Source organism: Syngnathoides biaculeatus, chromosome 12 (assembly GCF_019802595.1).
Source record: "Syngnathoides biaculeatus isolate LvHL_M chromosome 12, ASM1980259v1, whole genome shotgun sequence".
NCBI classification, from domain to species: Eukaryota; Metazoa; Chordata; class Actinopteri; order Syngnathiformes; family Syngnathidae; genus Syngnathoides; species Syngnathoides biaculeatus.
Genome location: NC_084651.1, coordinates 26,084,860 through 26,105,692, shown reverse-complemented (window position 1 = coordinate 26,105,692; position 20,833 = coordinate 26,084,860). Strand labels below are relative to the sequence as shown.

Genomic DNA, 20,833 nt, shown 5'->3' with positions numbered 1-20,833 from the left:
CCCTATCTCTAAGGGAGAGCCCGGACACCGTGCGGAGAAAACTTATTTCGGCCACTTGTATCCGGGATCTTTTTCTTTCGGTCACAACCCACAGCTTGTGACCAGAGTTGAGAGTAGGAAGGTAGATTGACTGGTAAATTGAGAGCTTTCCTTTTCGATTTAGCTCCCTCTTCATCACTGTTAGGTTCACCAATCAGACATTCATTAAACAGGACAAAAAAGGAAGAAAAGACACCAGTTCAAGTCTCGCAAGGAGAGAGGAGAGGAACTGTCTCGTACAATTCACCACTGCACTCTCTGATTATCCTCTCCTCAGCACTTCTATTTATTTAGTTTTAAGACACCCCTTATTTACATGGATGTTACAAAAAGGAGACAACAAGCAAAACAGTTTGAAACAACGTGTACACGTTTGTTCATGTGCGTGTGCATGTGTGGAAGATTGCTGAATACATGTGTGGTCATCATTTCTTTAACAGGCAGCAGTTTTAACAGTTCTAATGATTAGATGTTTTTGTTCTTGCTATCTCCTGCTAGGAGGCTGCCACGTTATCTAGAGCAGAGCAAAGCATTTTTTGATTGGAAGCAGATGTATGATAATTATGATCACAATTATTCCTACAATCACAATGGACCAATACAAAGTCTGCATCACTGCAGATGCTGCACGGATGTGCCTGTCAATCTCCTGCTCCATTCTTCCCTCACTCATGAACAAGACCCAGAGATACATGAACTCCTCCATTTGGGGCAAGATTTCATTCTCAACCCAGAGAAGGCACGCTACCCTATTCCGACTGAGGACTATGGTCTCAGATTTGAAGGTGCTGATTCTCATCCCAACTTCTTCAAACTCCATTCAATCCATTGTACCATTCCAGTGAGCGTTGAAGATCACGTCTTGATGAAGCCAACAGAACCACATCATCTGCTAAGAGGGGAGATTCAATGCTGATGCCACCAAACCGGACAACCTCTACACCTTGGCTGTGCGTCAAAATTTTGTCGATAAAAGTCATGAACAAAATCAGTGACAAAGGGCACCTTGGCGGAGTCCAACTCACACCGGAAATGAGTCCGTATCACCGTATCTCTGTGTACTTCCCAAACACGGGGTTCCGGGTGTCACTGTCACTGCCCGCATGGGGACTGAAGTCCCCCAGCAAAATGATGGATTCCCCAGAAGGAGTGCTGAACTGTTTGGTGCATAGGCATAAACAACAATCAGGACCCCTGCACCTAGCCAGAGGGAGGCTACCCTCTCATCCACCGGGGTAAACCCCAATGTACAGTCACCAAGCCAGGAGGCAATAAGTATGCCCAGACCTGCCATGGGCAACTCCAGAGTGGAACAGAGTCCAACCCCCCTCAAGAGGACTGGTACCAGAGCCCAAGCGGTGCGTAGAAGCGAGTCCGACTATATCTAGTCGGAAATTCTTGACCTCATGCACAACTCAGTTTCCTTCCCTGCTAAAGACATGACATTCCATGTCCCTAGAGCTATTTTCCGGATCATGAAGATCCCCGCCTGTGGCCACCGCCCAGCTCACATCGCACCCGACCCCTATGGTCCCTCTCACAGGTGGTGAGCCCATGGTCAGGGGGACTTTATTACCCTTTCGGTTTGTGCCTGGCCAAGCCCCATGGGTGCAGGCCTAGCCAGCAGGTGCTTGCCTTCGAGCCCCAACTCCAGGCCTGACTCCAGAGGGGAACCCTGATCACCCGCGTCCGGGCAAGGGAAACAGAAATCTAATATTTGTATTCGTCATAGGGGTGCAGACAGTAGTGTTCAAAATAACAGCAGGCCAACATGACTAACCAGATTAATCCACGTTTTCATTGTTTTTTTGGGGTTTTTTTTTTTTTTTTTTGCTAGATGTCAAACCAGTTACCAATAGGTGCAGTAGATTCTCGGAAAACCAACAAATCCAAGCATTCATGAAATACACACACTTAAGGGTGTGCAATTGGGCAATTTGTTGAAAAGGGTATTTTCAAAATATATCAGTGTGGCATTCAATTTTTGAGGTAATCAATTTTGTGAAAAATGTAAACGTAAATGAATTGTGGAATGGCATTAAGGAATCTTTCAGTGGAATAACAGGTGAAAGTTGCCACAAGTTGGTTGACTCCATGCCACACAGATGTGAAGCGGTTATAAAAAAACTGTGGTGATATAACTAAATGTTAGTTTAGTGATTGAAAGGATTGGTGAGTACTAGGAAAAAAATGTACAAAATAGTTTTGAGTTTGTAAAGTCAATGGCAGACAATTTGTTTGAACACACCACTTTCAACAAATTGCCTACTTTCACACAGCCTTAAGCATGTGTTTACTATATTATGAATAGTGGGTCTTGCTGCTTTTCTGAGAATCTACTGAATCTACTGATCACTTTTAGCACATGGAGCAATAAAAAATACAGTGAAGAAAATAAGTATTTGAACAACATTGCTATATTGCAAGTTCCCAATTTAGAAATCATGGAGGGGACTGAAATTTTCATTGTTGGTGCATGTCCACTGTGAGAGAGATAATCTAAAAACAAAATCCAGAATTCCCAATGTATGATTTTTTAACGATTTATTTGTCTAATACAGCTGCAAATAAGTATTTGAACACGTGAGAAAACTAATGTTAATATTTGGTACTCTAGCCTTTGTTTGCAATTATGGAGGTCAAATGTTTCTTGTAGTTGTTCACCAGGTTTGCACACACTGAAAGAGGGATTTTGGGCGACTCCTCCACACAGATCTTCTGTAGATCAGACAGGTTTCTGGGATGTCACTGAGAAACACGGAGTTTAAGCTCCCTCCAAAGATTTTCTATTGGGTTTAAGTCTGGAGACTGGCTAGGCTACACCAGAACCTTAATATGCTTCTTACAGAGCCACTCATTGGATTTCCTGGCGGTGTGCTTCGTGTCAATTGTCATGTTGAAAGACCCAGCCATGACCCATCTTCAATGCTCTGACTGAGGGAAAGAGGTTGTTCCCCAAAATCTCACAATACATGGCCAAGGTCATCTTCTCCTTATTACATTGCAGTCGTCCTGTCCAATGTGTAGAAAAACACCATCAAAGCATGATGCTACCAGCCCCACAGTAGGGTTAGTGTTCGTGGGATGTAACTGATCATTTGTCTTCGTCCAAACACGGTTCGTGGAATTAGGACCAAAAACTTCTATTTTCGTCTCATCTGACCACATAACGCTCTCCTATGACTCCTCTGTATCATCCAAATGATCATTGGCAAACTTAAGACGGGCCTTGACATGTGCTGGTTTAAGCAGGGGAACCTTCCATGCCATGCATGATTTCAAACTTTAGTGTATTAGCAACAGTCACCTTGGAAACGGTGGTCCCAGCTCTTATCAGGTCATTGACGAAGTCGTGTTGTGTAGTCCTGGGCTGATTCCTCACCTTTTTAAGGATCATTGAGACTCCACGAAGTGATATCTTGTATGAGACTCCACTCCGATTGAGATTGACCATCATGTTTAGCTTTTGCCATTTTGTAATGATTGCTCCACCAGTGGACCTTTTTTCACCAAGCGGCTTGGCAATTACTCCGTACCCCTTTTCAGCCATGTGGAGTTGTACAATTTTGTTACTGGTGTCTTTGGACAGCTCTTAGGTCTTGGCCATGTTACAAGTTTGAGTCTTACTGATCGTATCAGGTGGACAGATGTCTTTATGCAGCTAATGACATAACACCATAGCATCTGATTCAGGGTAATACATGGAATGGAGGTGGACTTTTAAAGGCGGACTAACAGGTCTTTGAGGGTCAAAATTCTAGCTGATGGACAGGTGTTCAAATACTTATTTGCATCTGTATCACACAAATCATTAAAAAATGATATATTCTGATTTCTGGATTTTTCTTTTTAGATTGTCTCTCTCACAGTGCACCTATGAGGAAAATTTCAGACCCCTCAATGATTTCTAAGTGGGAGAACTTGCAGTATAGCAGGGGGTTCAAATACGTATTTTCTTCACTTGATACTGAAAACCTTGAGTCATCTGGTTGGTCATTTTGGACTGCAATTATTTTGAACACTACTGTAGTCCATGTCCAACTGTACCCGGGAGAACTTGAAGTTCAGAAAATGAATGTAAGTATATATATATTTTTTTCTTTTTTTAAGTGAGGTTATATACTATATTAACAGGTGTCAATGTGTATGGTATGTGTGACTCATTAGGGAAAAATTATGGGGCGAAAAATTCTGTCTTGGTTAAGCTGTTTGCGCTCAGGTTCACAATATTATTGCTCTTTACTTTTTGGGGGGACAGTTTGTTATTGTATTGATTGGAAATGTTGAATATTGATTTTAAAAGGTTAAGATTAAGAATGTGTACATATTTCTTTAATAAATATTTGGATCTGCTACCTGACATTTTTTCCCGTGAATTTAAAAATATTAATAATAAACTTTTAGGAAAGTTAACTCCAACGAGAGTTGAAATACATTGTTCTGCCCTGAAAAATATGCATGATATTAAATTATTTCATTCTTTTTAATTACTTTGGCGACCTATTGTATACACTGATATTTTTACTCAGTATAAATTTGATGTAGTCTGTATGTGAAAGAGACGATTCTCATAACAAAGTACATTACGTTTGGGTTATTCTTTGCCTAATACCTTTATGTATCGTCTATATCTTTAAAGGGAAAACTTTGGATTGCCATGGAGCTGAAGGAAAGGTAATGTTTTGATTTTGAGTGTTTGAATGCATGTAAATTTGAGAAATGTGTAAGTTTTGCTCTTTATCATTTCTTTCGTGGCAGGAAAGTTTCTGCTCCTTCGAAAGGCCTTCATTTTGGGGTAAGTCATCCGTTGAAGTACAGCAATATGCAAAGTGAATGTGATTATAACAGCGATGAGCATATTGTTAATTAATATGTGAGATTATTTAAGCACAAGTCAGGCAAACCTTTTAATTCAAGGAGTCATGGCACATCCACATTTACTGTTGCTACAGTAAATCAGATTTTGGTGCACAGCAGAAAATACTTAAAATTCCATGATATAGTTATTGAGCATGAAGGGTTCATGTGTTTTTCTTTCTGTTTAAACCCCAGTGACTTATTTTGTTTCACTTCTATTAAACTGCAAACTGAAATGCTTGAATAATGTAGATACTATAAAATAACAATGTGGTCAACTATGTTGATTTCTCTATGTTGCGCTGAAATCTCTGAGGTTATGTTATGTTGTCATTTTATTCACAAATCCTAAGTAAATCCACATGCAAGCATATGCTGTAGTTTTTCAGTTGGTAATTTTTTTTCTGTTGTTGAACAGAAAGAAATTGTTTCTTACTGGAAATTAAATGTTACAATACTAAAAGCCAAAACAAGCTCTTCTAAAGATTACTGTGAGTACACCACTCTCTTCATGTATTTTGAATGTCAAACTGACTCTCCATGGTTAATTTATATTCTAGTTTCAGAGTCAGACTACTATGTCACTCTTTGTCTTCCTACGGCGACTGCAAGTGCTTTCAACACGACAACAGTGCACAATAAATGCAATCCAGAGTGGAATGAAACATTCACCTTCAGAATCCCCTCCCATCTGAAAGTAAGTCCATCGAAAATCAACAGACATCAGATTAATGGAGGGACCGTTTTATTGTAAAATCTTATTCTGAAGTCTGGGGGGTTTGTTACATTTGAAAAACAGAGCAGAAGATGATTTTGTGACTGCAAACTGTGAATAATAAGAATCCCCAATGTTCCGCAGAATGTTTTAGAGATCAAGTTACACGACGAGGACCCCGTTTCACACGATGATCACATTTCAACCGTTCTGTTTGATCTCAGCAACCTCACGTTTGGGAAGAAAGAAAGAATTGCATTCAACTTAAATTCTGAGGTAAATTCAAACAATACTTTTTGGGAATCTCAGTCTCATCTCAAACTCATTCAAATTGCTGCATCATCGTAATTTGACACTGGAGGTGTACTCAGTCCCAGTCACCTCACTACCATTTTGTAGATACCACACTTACTGTTGAGGCTTTAACCTAGTCTTGGTCTTGATTCAGGCATGTGATTTGACTGAACGAAAAAAGACTGAAAAATAGCCAGGGACCTGGGGGCAGCAAGCATGATCAAAGGATGACCACCAATTTTAATGTGCAAGTTTTATAAATTGTATTGTGAATGAAATATATCTAGTACATCTATAAATAAATGCTATTCTGTTTTCAAAATGTGCACAATCTGATCGTTCATTATTTAGGTGCATACCTTTACCCCCAAAAATTACACATTCAAATACAAATTCATCTCTTCTCTTCTCTCTTCATCTAGAAGTAAAACTAAATCCAATTCAGATTTGCGTCATGCAATGCAAGCGTGCTTTAATATCCATTCAAAAACGTTTTAATTTCTTGTTTTTGTAAAAATTGAAACGCATGAATCAACAATTATTAACACCATGTTTCGTTATCAGTACATTCACTTTGTATATTGCTGTACTTCGATGAATGACTTTCCCCAAAAATAAGGCCTTTCGATGGACCAGAAACTTTCCTGCCACGAAAGAAATGATAAAGAGGAAGACTTCAAATTGCTCTAATTTCCATGCATTCAAACAGTCAAAATCAAAACATTCCCTTTCCTTCAGCTCCAAGGCAATGAAAAGTTTTCCCTTCAAAAATATAGACGATACATATTAGGCAAAGAATAGAAATTGGATAATGTAATGTACTTTCATATGAGAATCGTTTCTCACAGACTACATCAAATTTATACTAAGTATAAATATCTGTATGTACAATAGGTCGTCGAAGTAATTAAAAAGGTATTTTTTTTAAATAATTGAATATCATGCAGGACATGTATGAGGGTAGCAGAACAGCGTGAGATGTGCCGTTGGTGTGTCAGAAGAATTTAAGGTAGAGGTGGGACTGCATCAGGGTTCCGCACTGAGCCCCTTACTGTTTGCGGTAGTAATGTATAGGCTGAAAGACGAGGTTAGACTAGATTCCCCTTGGACCATGATGTGAAAGCATGGAACAGTTAGAAAGATGGAGGTATGCACTGGAAAGGAGAGGAATGAAGATTAGCTGTAGTAAAACAGAATATATCTTCGTGAATGCGAGGGCCGGAGGAGGGAATGTGAAGCTCCAGGGAGAAGAGATAGCGAAGCTGGACGACTTCAAATACTTGGGGTCAATCATGCAGAGCAATGGAGAGTGTTGTAAGGAAGTGAAGAAACAGGTGCAAGCGGGGTGGAACAGTTGGCGGGAGGTGTCTGGTGTTCTATGTGACAGAAGAGTACTCGCCAGGATGAAGGACAAAGTTTATAAAACAATGGTGAGTCCCGCCATGATGTACGGATTAGTGACGGTGGCTCTAAAGAAACAACAGGAAGCAGAACTGGAAGTAGCACAAATGAAGATTCTGAGGTTCTCACTTGATGTAAACAGGTTGGATAGGATTAGAAATGAGCTCATTAGAGAGACAGCCAAAATTGTATGTTTTGGAGACAAGGTGAGAGAGAGCAAACTTCGATGGTTTGGACATGCTCAGAAGCGAGAGAGTGAGTATGTTGGTAGAAGGGTGCTGAGGATGGAGCTGCCAGGCAAAAGAGCAAGAGGAAGACCAAAGGAAAGGTTGATGGATGTTGTGAGGGAGGACATGAGGACAGTGGGTGTGAGAGAGGAGAATGCACGTGATAGGCTTAGATAGAAAAAGATGACACGCTGTGGCGACCCCTAATGGGACAAGCCAAAAGGAAAAGAAGAAGAAGAAGTCTCGTTATCAATAAATAATGCAGAATTTTTTTTTCAATTACTTCTGAATTCTCACCTCGTGTCTGAGCAGACACACTAAGCCCGTGAGCGCTCCCATTGACCACTGTGAGCAATATCAGAGGTATGCACCACAGTCAGATCAGTGTCATCCATTGAAGCTGCATGGCTCATTCAAAGTTTCAGATTACAGCATTTACATTCCCATCAGAACATTTTTAAGAACAATATTGTTTTTGCAAACTTACAATGAAAATGTCAAGAAACAAAAAAAACACATTGCTGACAAAACCAAGCCAACTATGAACTATAAATTTGAAAGGTCACTTCCAACTTTGTTTCATTTTTCATTCAACCTCTCATCCTGTAACCCTTTCTACTTTGGGGTCAAACCAGACCTCTTTTACTCAAAAAAGAGAAAATCATGTCCAGTCTCAACACTTTTTCTCCTATTACTCACATACCCCAACATTCATTAAAGCAACAGCACTTTTTTTTTTTTTTTTTTTTTTACCATTATTATCAAGAGTAAACATAAGCAGCATGCCTAACTCTCTTTACTCTACGTTGCCCAGACTGTGTTGCTAACTAAAGCACTGGTGGTGGACGGTGTTTGTAATTATGAGTGTAGCCATTTAAGAGCCAGAGGGGGGCAGTGTAAGGTACACTAGGCAGTAGAAGTAGGCCGAGCAGCAGACCGTGTGCTTCTGCGGTTTTCACGTGCGCTGAGAATGTGCGACAAGTGAGCAATTGCATTGGTCAAGATGACGTAAAATTAGCGACATCTTTCAATATCTATATATTTCTACTGGTAACAAATTTTACACGTGTGATTTTTCATGCTCGACTGTGCAGATTTGCGTGTGCGATGGCACCCATCATATCACTGTGACTGCAAATAGCCCCATAAAATTTTCCGCCTTGCTTGCAAAAGTCAGATCGGAAAATGAACAAGTGTGGATTCTGGCACGGGGTACGGTCAGAATATTTCTGAAAAATGGAAAATATATATATTTTTTTTATCTATGCAATTTAAAAAGACAGAATTCCGCCTGTAAATGGAAAAATCACATCTGTTGATGTTGTGTCAACCAATCATTGTCTTGGTTTTGGTTTGTGTATAGAGATTGAGCGCCTACGTTATAACATCACATGATTTTTATTTACGCTGCCATATTGCCAGTCAAACAAAGCATTGTTGAAAATTAATTCCATTGAGACAAAATGAAAATCTGTCTGGTAGCACAAAACCAAGAGTTTTGTCTGATACTGTTAAATATTTAGAAGGTGATAATAAACAAAGGTACGTGGAAAAATTAGAGACACTTGGCATAGAGGATCCATTTTTAATGCCGAAGTCGATGTTTTCGCTGTGTTGTTCTGTTGTATTATATAACAAATAGATGAGGCGTATTTCAAAGCATTCAATCTTTACTTCCACGGTGACAGCGACAGATTGGACAAGCAGAAAAGGATCCCGTCCCTGAATTGGAAATTAACCAACAACGAAAAGCTCTGGAGTTCCGGTAACTTACCTCACATACGATCATGGATAAGCTAAGTCCAACTAGCGCCATCCAGCTGACTTGTAATCTTGCAGATAACTGGAAACGTTTCAAGCAAAGATTTAATATATACTTGGCAGCAAGTGGAGTGGGGGAGATGCGGAAGTAACTTGAGAGCAGTTTACTGGTACGTGTTCTACAACGTGGAAGTAAAGATTGAATGCTTTGAAATATGCCTCGTCTATTTGTTATACAATATAACATGACAACGCATTTGCCAAAAAGAAATTTGACTGTTAATTCACTTCCCTATCTTGGACAACTGGATATACACCTGTATCCGGTGAAGAAGTCGTCGAGATTGACACAGAAGAGTTTGAAAGTGGATAAAAGTCTCAATGCATACAAATACTTAGTTTCTAATGCTTTGTTTCAGAGGCTAGATACAGACCCAATTAAAGTATACAATCTCCCTTGATCTGTTCTCAATCAGGAAAAAATCCCACATAGTGATGGACCCACTCAGATTTTTCCAATACAAATACCAAACTATGATTGGTGGGGAAAAAAATGGGACAGGGAGTCGTCTCCTCCGTAAACCTCTCTGTGACAATTTATTTTTTTAAATACGTATTGTTCTCAAGTGAGTCAACTTGGCATTATAAATACTTTTTAATAATTTGAGATTGAGAAGAATAATTCCTACCTGAAATGAAATTATCTCTATATAGGCGTTTGTTTCATTTGGCACCATCCATTCCGTTTAGTTGCCAAAATCCATCGATCTTTTCTGGTCTTTTCAGCTGGTATTAAATAGAATGATATCTATGAAGAACTGTCTCGTCCATTGTGACAACCAACAGGTCTCGGATACTGTGAAAAATCTGCTTGCCAGTTCAGCGACTCCTGCACTGCCGAGCAAGTTTGTTTGACCGGCAATATGGCATCGTAAAAACGGTGACGTCACGTGCATGATCTCTATAGCCAACAAAACGGATCATAGTATGATGCTCCTTTGTCGTTGATGCATTTCTGTCATGCTAACAAACCTGAACTTTTTTTTTTTTTTCAGACAAAAGACTACATTTTGATTCAGTTTGAGATGATCCACAGGTGATAAACGTTGAACATAGAGATAAAATATTTACTCTCAATTTTGAGAAATACAGCATTTTATTAAGTCTCTTTGTTCAATTTTAGTGAGGAGCCCTCGTGTGACTATCTCAGTAATGGCATCCTCCTGGTAAGACATGTCAATAGCACCATTATGTGTTCAGCACAATAAGCGGCCGTGTCTTTACGTTTACATTTCAAATGATTAATTCCGGTTTGACTGTGTATGTTCTCTGAACACATGAAACCCCTGAAATGAGCAGATGATCAATTTGCACATAATTTAACTACACTACACTGGGCAGCAACAAATCAGAAGAAAAAAATATATATTGTAAAGTCAAATATCTACATATCAAGTGTACATGTTCAGTAATACTTATTAGAATTTCTAATCCATCTTCCCTTTTAGGCTGCCCCATTCACTGTTTTGGACATCAGTGTTGACAACCTTCTCAACAATTCTGGTATTGTACCGTATGTTCGTGTCTGCCTAGCCAAATAAATGAGAGTGGAATGTGCAATTTTTTTCTTTCTCAATGATACATAAGACTTGTTAAAGTTTGCACTTGTCATGACTCAATTTGATATTGGATCAATCACATTTGTGACGTGAATTTTAACATTAAATATGTGTCATCCATATAAACATTCTAAAATAGATATTATAATGAAAAATACATATAACTTTCACTTCAATGTCTATACAAAAAAAATAAATGAGCGGAGAGCGCGTCATCCATGCGCAAAGTTCCAGAAGTGTCATTTGACAACATCCAAGTGGTCGCCATATTGGCTGCATCCCCTCTCCGTGACGTCACCCCGGGCATTCGCCATTGAAAACACGCGGTGGACCCTGGGAGACAAACACGCCCCTTCTGACACAGAAGCTCTTTTCAAAGAAGAGAACAACACACAACAAGTGAAGTTACCGGGGCAATATTACCCTATTGTTTTGAGCCATATTCAGATTATATGCGATCACGGCCAAACCGCCTACCCGTCCGATCCATATCCGCGGCGGAGATGAGCCATCGAGGCTCGGCTTCGGCACCGAGGTGGCTTATCACGGAGCCAAGCCGGGCTGCTTTACGGCGTTGTCGTCGCACGCGGGTGAGTGCATTGTTCAGAGCTGCCGCCGTCCACGAGCCTACGAGCAGCCTTCACGGGCGAGGTAAAGCAGCAGCCGTCGTTGGGGAGCCCGACGCCATCCGATGCACACATCAACACATTTAGCACGCCTGTCATACATACGAGGATTTTTGTTATGTTACGTTACGTACCTACCTGTCTTTTGGAACCCACGAAGCTCTCGTCCATTGCACCAGTGCAATCCATTTTTCATGACAAAACTCTCTTGCAAACTTATGAAGGGTAAATCCATCCTCCCGAGTGTTCAAGTAATGTCCAGCAATGCAACAAGCCGATATTTTGGCTAACACAAAAGAACAACAAGCTACCTTCCTGGAGGTAAAACTAATAGAAACAAACAAGTCCACTTGAGGGCGGTCCTGCCATGTACGTCACTTCCTGCTTCTAATCAAAAACAAATCCCTCGAGAGGATTTTCATGCGGAAGTTACAAAAAGCCGTATACGTCAAAATCATGTTTTGTGGTGAAAAAACACATGGGTCCATGTCGGCTGCCGTTTTTTCATTAATAACATACTAAAAATCATGAATTTCATGACAGTGGCCCTTTAAGAACTGTTTTGATATAGAATGGTGAGGAGAATTAAAAAAATTGACGTGATGATTGCTAACACTGGTGGCTATTTTTTTAACTTACGACAAACTTTCACAACCAATACAAAGATGTTTTTGTAGATACCAGTACAGTATATCCTTGATCATTAAACATAAAGCAATCAAGATTTTTTTTCATGCTTTTGATAGATTTTCTGGGCAAAATTCTCAAGCTTCATGGTGCCTATCCTGAGAATCAGAGTTTCTCGGCGAAGGAACTCACCAAGCTCAGATTCTACATTAACAGAGATTTGGAAACTGAACTTGGAGTGGCAGTGAGTTGTTGCACAGATAATATAACTAGTGATGGATTATCAGTTCTGTCAAAGAAATTCACTGTATTTATAGTCAGTCTGTATGTTGTGTTTGTATTGGTTAGATAAGATTAGGCTCCATAATATCCCTGTTTATTGTCTTTCAGTCTTCTGCTGTTGATCCCACCTCAAGTTCTACAAGACTTCAACCACTTCCACCTGAACATACTAGCAAAGTGTCCCTTGTCATTGATAAAGTAAGCAATAATTTGTGTATTAAAATCCATGATGATCCAATACAATTTCAAACAGCATCATTACTGTGAAGTGTGGAAATTATAAAGTGAACAATAAAAGTGGTAGAAGTAATGGTGGTAATAATATTATATTTGCAGCTATTTTTGGGCAGGAGGCAGGGTGCACCCTGAACTGTTTGCCAGCCAATCACAGGGCACATAGAAACAACCAACCACTCGCAGTCACATTCACACCAATGGACAATTTCGAGTGGCCACTTAACCTACCATGCATGTTTTTTGGGATGTGGAAGGAAACTGGAGTGCCCGGAGAATACCCACTCAGGCACAGGGAGAACATGCAACAGTAGTGAAACTTGCCAGGAGTGGGAGACCGACACATTCCCACAAGAGCACAGCCACATCTCATCGAGATGGTCGGAAAGCAACCTGAAGAAGAAATATATATCATATCATCATATTACCAATTCCCATATCACACATTTCTAATGAAGTTAGGATGTTGTGCTAAACAAATAAAAAACAGAATACGTCCATCCATCCATCCATTCATTTTCTGAGCTGCTGATCATCACAAGGTTCGCAGGAGTGCTGGAGCCTATCCCAGCAGTCAACAGGCAAGAGGCAGGGTACATCCAGAGTATCCGATTAATGCATGTTTTTAGGATGTGGGATATATATATATATACACACACACACACACACACACAATGGTATTATATGTATATGTATGAATGCTAATGAAAAGTATGATGGATATGTTTATAGTATGAGTAAATTAAGTAAGTAAGTAAAAAATAAATTGTAACAACTGGTGTTTCCCCTCCACTACAGGATACAGTAGATTTAATTGTGGAGACACATGAATGGTAATCATCCTTCTTTATTTCTTTGCTCTCTCAATATTAAAGTATGCAATCTCGATTAACTGTATTTCAAAACTGTTTTTTCCCCATGATAATCTGCAGCGTTGATGACCAAATTGCAGTTCATCTGGATTTTGACATTCCACAGCAAGAGAAAGAGTATTTGAAGAAGAGAAAGCTCATTGTCAGGGAGAATATGCAAAAGCTCTTTGGCCTTGACTCTCCACCATCACTGGACCAGGTACAGCACTGTTATGATATGGAGTAAATGGTACATCCTTGACTTTAAGTACAATTTACTGTATATTTTAATTACTGTCAAAAATATCAACACTTTTCATATGATGGCCAGTATGCTTACTCTTAAACTGAAGTCCTCATCAGAATCAGAATCAGATTTAATGGCCAAGTATGTAACAACACACAAGGAATTTGTCTCCGGCAGTTGGTGCCGCCCTGGCACGACATTCATGTTGAATTCTGAGATGAAGAACAAACTAACAAGGACAAAGAATGGGGTGGACAATCAGTTAATAGGTAATGATTTCGACTAACCAGCTGGAAAGCGTTGGCCTCACAGTTCTGAGAACCCGATGTTCAAACAGGCCCCGCCAGTGTGGAGTTTGCATGTTCACCCCATTTTCTCCGAGCACTCCGGTTTCCTCCCACATCCCAAAAAAAACACGCAACATTTAATTGGCCACTCTAAATTGCCCCTATTTGGGATTGTGAGTGCGATTGTTGTCTGTCTCCATTCACCCTGCGATTGGCTGGCAAGCAGTTCAGGGTGTACTCTATCTCCTGCCCGATGACAGCTGGGATTGGCTCCAGCACTCCCACGACCCTTATGAGAATAAGCGGGTATGAAAATGGATGGATGGTTATTTTTTTTAGTCACAGTTGTGCAAAGATCTAAAGTCTTCCAGCATTTAGACCAGTTAGAGTGCGTCAACCCCCCACATTATGTTAATCTTTTACGGTGTGTCCTTACCCGTTCGCCGTTCACCGTTATATACCAGTACAACAACAATTGTGCAAAGGGTGTATTTTAAAGTGCCGAATCATGTGATAGTCCTGAGTAGCTATTACCAATACGAATACTGATTGGACCAGCAGGATGTGATGGTGTGTCCCAACAATAGTGCAAGGCAGAAAATAGTAGGTTGGTCCTAGTTCAAGTGGTATGCAAGTTTTCAAGGGTGGGTAGGGTGGTGACGAAAATCTGTTCAGCAGTTTTGAATGTCTGTTGCAGTCGTAGTTTGTCATTTTTTGTGGAAGCCCCAAACCAGACTGTGATGGAGGTACACAGTACTATTTGGATGACCGCTGTATAGAACTATCTCAGCAGCACTTGTAACAGGCCGTGCTTCCTCAGAAGCCGCAAGTACATCATTTGCTCGACTTCTTTAAGGATGGAGATGATGTTTGCATCCTACTTCAGGTCCTGTGAGACTGTAATTCCCAGGAACTTCAAGGTCTCGACGGTTGACACAAGACATTTGGAGAGCGTGAGGGGCAGGTGTGGTGAAGGATGCCTACTGAAGTCCACAGTCATTTCTACAGTCTTTATAATGTTCAACCCCAGGTTGTATTGTCCACACCAAAGCTCCAGTCTTGCCAGTTCCTGTCAGTATGCAGACTCATTTGCTGTCTTTGATGAAGCCGATGACTGTGGTGTCACCTGTGAACTTCAGGAGTTTGACAGCCGGGTTCCTTTAACTGCAGTCATTTATGTACACCGAAAGTATTCAGAGGGGAGAGAACCCTAACCCTAAGCCTAACCCGAGCAGGTAAACAAGAAACTCTAACCCTAACACCCAGATTCACCCCTCATTATCAGAGGAAATTTTAACACAGCTAAACCTAACCACAAACTCCCTAAAAATAAGCAGCATGTAAACTGTCCGATGAGTGAAAATCACACTGCTAAACCACAATTAAAGACCCATGTCGCACAATTCCCTGCGGTCCCCTGGGCTCTTCACCAATTCACCAAGCAGCCTTGATGAATTTATGGATATTGTCACCATGTCAGTTTCTGTGAGGAGGTGTGTACGAACAAAAAATTTTCGCACATTCAATAAAAACATGTCAAACTTAGGAAACTCCGCCAGTCTAAAGAGATCCCATATCATAGTGGTGATAGGTCCTCTACAATCGCAATAGAAATCATCTTATAAAAGAAATTAACATTGACATGAAGGATTATGCAGCAAAACTGGAAAAACATCTTGGCGCTCATGACTCCACATCAGTCAGGCATCGATTACAATCGTTCACTAATTACAAGCGACGATCTCTTTAGTAGACATCAATACTAGGCTAGCCGACAACCTGAACAGCTTTTACTGCAGATTTGAAAAGGACGCTTTCACTCCACACACCCACCAAGTCGCACCGCCGTCCTCTTTACCATCTCCAACTCCACCGTTAACATCCATGAACGGGACGCAAGGCAGATCTTCAAACAACAAAAGATCAACAAAGCGCCGGGCCCAGACCTTGTGTCCCCATCCTTCCAAAAAGTCTGCACAGACCAACTTGCTCCTGTCTTCACAAAGGTCTTCAACAAGTCTCTGTCTAGAACTGTGCGAAGTACCAACCTGCTTCAATTCTTCTTCATGGTGACTGTAGATTGTTGCACGTGACCTTCAGGTTTGATGAGGGAAAATGTGATGAATGCCAAGTCTCATCTTTTTGCTACAGTTATTGTTATCATGTTACTCACCCATTATTTTGGCACCAAACTGTTTGGTGACTGCGTCAGTGATCTGAATTCAGGTCTTCTTGGACAACTCCATAGACATTCAGTTATTGGATTATTTTAGCAGAAGTTGCTTGCTGGATATCACCACACCAAAGATGGGTTGCAGTGTTTCAGTTGGTTGTCCTTCTTTGGTCACTATATCAGAATCTTGGAAATACATTTTCAAAAAAAACCACACATGTTTTTAGGGGGCACATATTGTCATAAGCGAGGCTCGAGGGCGGACCCAAAAGCACGACTCAGGTAACAGAAGCGGCGCGGTATATGCCTTTATTCGTTACAGTATCAGAGATCAGCGAGTCAGTCCAAACAAGCAGCAGGATCAGAGACGGCAGGCTTACGGGGAAGGTCAGGCGTAGGTCGGAACACGGGAGGTCGGAGTCAGGAGTTCGGAAGTGCGGGAACGAGGCATGAGAGACAATGATCTGGCGAAGGACCATTTGTCCCCAGGGTTCTATATATACCAGAGTTAGTCAGACCGTATGAGGTGCAGGTGTGCGCCTCCAATCAGCTGGCCCCGCCAACCAGGACTGGACGGCAGGGACATGACACACAGCCTTATTTGATCTTAACATGGCTAGACCACTAAAATATACTGTATGTCATACAAAAATAATTTATTAAGATGTCTCATGTTGTTTTAAATGACGACTACAAAACTACAGGAAAATCTTTATATTTAGACTTTTATTATTTTACCTTACCAGACAATCACAGATTTCTTGAGACAATTTTGTTCTTTTTTTTTTTTTTTTTTGCAATTTTTCATGCACATGTGTGCATAACGAACACCATGTTCAGGCATAAGGGTGTCCACATGCACACCTGGCACTAGGACACCCTAGGACGCAGTTCGATGATCGACTTTGTAGTTGTGTCATTGGACATGTTTTGGACACTCGGGTGTTGAGAGGGGCGGAGCTCTCAACTGATCACCACCTGGTGGTAAGATGGTTTTGATGGTGGGGACGTGGCAGGCCCAAACGTAACATTCCATATTCTACATGAGGATAATAATTCCGGATACCATCGTTTATTCCCTACCACCACAATGTCCTTGAAATTTATCGTGCGGGTTGAATTGTGCCCTCAGGATGGCCGGATTTGGGCCACTGTCCACATGTTAGACACATCTGCTCTAAAATCAAGTGAAGAAAGTCATGATCACCATTAATCTGGAAAGTGAACTTGTGAGAAACTGTTACAAGAATCTCTGTCCTGTTAACAACACATCAACAATTTTCATAAAAGTAAAGAAACACCTTAGAACTAAGAACCAAGCTGTGTATAGTTTACTTTATATGCAGCACCACATGTTAAAGCAGTAATCATCCCTGGAACAGATAATTTCCATACCAATTATTTCTCATGGGCTAATGTATTCTAAAATGGGAATGAATTACAGCTTGACTAGCATCCGGGATTTTTTTTTTTTTACTTCAGTTTCCACTGTTTAAATCAAATATTTATACCAAGTGGAAACAAGTGTATATGAAGTGTATATGATCCAAAACTTCTCTTACATTTCATTTGTCTTTTTTTCCATCTGTGTGTTCATTATCTAGGTGCCAACTATAGCATTAGTGTGTTCAGGAGGAGGATCCAGAGCAATGACAGGCTTGTTTGGAAGTTTAAAGAGCCTGAAAGAAATAAATGTCCTCGATACTGTCTCTTATATCACAGGAGTGTCTGGATCTACTTGGTGAGTTAAGTGTTTTAGGCATTCAAATGTAACTCCATAGTAGTTTCATGTTAAGGGGATGGAGGGGCAAATTAATGTTCTTTTAAAGTGGAAATGTCACTGGATATGGATAAACTTTACCGCAACAGATAAGTTTTGCAATTGTGTATCCAACAATGTTGAGTGATTTATTAAAAATCACAAATTGTAATTTACTCACAATATGTTCTCATGAAGAATGAACAATGATGATTTTTTTTCTAACATTGTTACATATTCGTTTTGAAGTTTAAACACTTGGCATTTTCCTTGTTAATAGGGCTATGACCGCCTTGGGACAACATGAAAGTTGGTCACAAGATGGTATAGACAGTACCATCGCTGAAATAAGAAAAGAGATATCGAAGGATTTACCGAGTGCATTCTCTCTGGAAAAACTGGAATACTACAAACAAGAACTAGAAGAAAAAAATAATGAAGGCCATATATTGTCACATACTGATGTAGGAGGCCTGATGTTTGAACATTTCATTTTTGGCAAGGTGAGTAATGCCAAATTTTTATAATGATCTCGATATTTTTATTCAGACTAAACTTTAAAAACGACACCACCAAGAATATTGGTTGATCCTTACAGAAAATTACAAGTACCCTCTCCGAGCAGCAAAAGACAATAAATCAAGGTCAAAACCCTTTTCCCATATACACTGCTGTCAATATGAAGGAGAAGACGGGCTGTGAACCTGAAGCTGGTAAATATCAATTGTTGGGATTGTATTCTTTTGGCACTTTATCAGCTATTGTATATATGCAGTACTTGGGCTTCTATACATTTTTGTTTAAAGCCCCACTGAAATCCCTATATACATTGTAAACTAGATATTGTAATACATATAACATTATTCACATCAATGTCAAAACAAAAAAATAAATATGAGCGTGGAGCGTATCATCCATGCGCAAAGTCTCATTCAACATCCTAAAGGTAGCCATATTGCCTGCAACGTCATCAGCAGATGTTACACAGGGACATTAGCCATTGAAAACATGTAGCGGCACCTGCGATGGGACACGGAACCTCTTTTCGAAGAAGAGAACATGTCACAATCGAGTGAAGTGACCGGTGCAAATATTACCCTATCATTTCGAGCCATATTTAAATGAAATGCAGATCACTTCTAACTAACAACAGACTTACCAACAGTATGTATGAACTACCCCAGCAGCCACACTATCACAGAAGCCGTGCTCGGTAGATGCGCCGCTGCCGAAGCTGTCCGCAGAGCCGCCAAAGCCATCCGCAGCACCACAGAAGCCATCTGTGCTGTGCTGCCGAAGCTGTCTGAAGTGCTGCTGAAGCCGTGCTCGGCGGATGCGGCGCCGAGGGGCACTTCGACACATTCAGCACCCCTTATTTACGTACACAAATCTTTTGTTACGTTCTGAAAGGATTACGTTCTCCTTTTTTAGTAGCTCTGTACACACCTACCTGTCATTTGAAACCCACGAAGCTCTCGTCTTTTGCACCTGTGCAATCCATTTTTCACAATGAACCGGGTCTTTTGGAAAAGTATGAAGAGTGAATCCATCCTCCCGAGTGTTGGAGCAATGTCCAGCAATACAACGAGCCAGCATTTTGGGTAACACAAATGAACAAAGAGCTACCTTTCCACAGGTAAAACTGTGGCAAACACACAAGGGCGCCTGAGTGTGCTCCTGCTGATAACGTCACTTCCTGCTTCGTCTCCAAAACAAATCTGGATTTTCATGGCAGGAAAAAAACACAAAAAGTCATATAGTATGAAGAAAATAAGTATTTGAACACCCTGCTATATTGAAAGTTATCCCACTTAGAAACCAAGGAGAGGTCTGAAATTATCATTTTAGGTGTGTGTCCTCTATGAGAGATAATCTAAAAAGAAAAATCCCGAAATCGCATTGTATGATTTTTAAATGATTTATTTGTGTGATACAGCTGCAAATAAGTATTTGAATACCTGTCTATCAGATAGAATCCTGACCCTCAAAGAGCTGTTATTTCACCTTTAAAAGTTCACCTCCACTCCATGTATTATCCTGAATCAGATGCACCTGTGTGATGTCGTTAGGTGCATAAAGACACCTGTCCACCTGATACGATCAGTAAGACTCAAACTTGTAACATGGCCAAGACCTAAGAGCTGTCCAAAGACACCAGAGACTAAATTGTACAACTCCACACGGCTGAAAAGGGGTACGGAGAAATTGCCAAGCCGCTTGGTGAAAAAAGGTCCACTGTTGGAACAATCATTAGAAAATGGAAGACGCTAAACATGATGGTCAATCTCAATTGGAGTGGAGCCCAATGCAAGATATCACCTCGTGGGGTCTCAATGATCCTTAGAAAGTGCTTCTTCTTTAAGCTGTATTTCATCACCCAGTTGCCTGCCACCACCAGTTGTTGATCCTGTTGGGAAGTAATACCACTTTCTGGTAATTTAAGTTCACTTCTTTTTTCTAATGTTTTTCTCATGTAGTCTGCTAAATTTGCCTCGTCATCTATCTCCCATTGTGTGGAAAGTATCGGTAATTTGTATGGTCTCCCAAACAGTGCCCGCCCTGTCCCAGTGGTCCATTTTATTTGGGATGTCTTTTTTAAATTATCCTCATCCATTATTTTTGATAATGGTGCCATTATTTTTGCAAACATGCAAGATATCACCTTGTGGGGTCTCAATGATCCTTAGAAAGGTGAGGAATCAGCCCAGAACTACACCACAGGATTTGGTCAATGACCTGAAAAGAGCTGGGACCACCATTTACAAGCTGACTCTTGGTAATACACGAAGACGTCATGGTTTGAAATCATGCATTGCGAGGAAGGTTACCCTGCT

The 20,833-nt window shown here is 40.5% G+C and overlaps 1 protein-coding gene across 4 annotated transcripts in view; it reads left to right on the top strand.

The window, feature by feature from the left end:
• Window positions 1–20,833, top strand: part of LOC133510263 (cytosolic phospholipase A2 zeta-like) — a 101,632-nt gene that overhangs the window by 27,836 nt on the left and 52,963 nt on the right. For 3 of the 4 annotated variants that reach the window (XM_061838082.1, XM_061838081.1, XM_061838084.1), the window contains exons 5-20: window positions 3,893–4,116; window positions 4,679–4,713; window positions 4,798–4,834; window positions 5,315–5,387; window positions 5,457–5,593; window positions 5,756–5,887; window positions 10,350–10,390; window positions 10,478–10,520; window positions 10,803–10,857; window positions 12,286–12,410; window positions 12,557–12,646; window positions 13,481–13,515; window positions 13,615–13,753; window positions 17,845–17,981; window positions 18,280–18,502; window positions 18,598–18,712. In XM_061838082.1, coding sequence (XP_061694066.1) covers window positions 3,916–4,116; window positions 4,679–4,713; window positions 4,798–4,834; window positions 5,315–5,387; window positions 5,457–5,593; window positions 5,756–5,887; window positions 10,350–10,390; window positions 10,478–10,520; window positions 10,803–10,857; window positions 12,286–12,410; window positions 12,557–12,646; window positions 13,481–13,515; window positions 13,615–13,753; window positions 17,845–17,981; window positions 18,280–18,502; window positions 18,598–18,712 — 1,618 coding nt within the window. In that variant the 5' untranslated portion in view covers window positions 3,893–3,915. The remainder of the gene's footprint in view (window positions 1–3,892; window positions 4,117–4,678; window positions 4,714–4,797; window positions 4,835–5,314; window positions 5,388–5,456; window positions 5,594–5,755; window positions 5,888–10,349; window positions 10,391–10,477; window positions 10,521–10,802; window positions 10,858–12,285; window positions 12,411–12,556; window positions 12,647–13,480; window positions 13,516–13,614; window positions 13,754–17,844; window positions 17,982–18,279; window positions 18,503–18,597; window positions 18,713–20,833) is intronic. The other variant, XM_061838083.1, reaches the window with a different exon arrangement.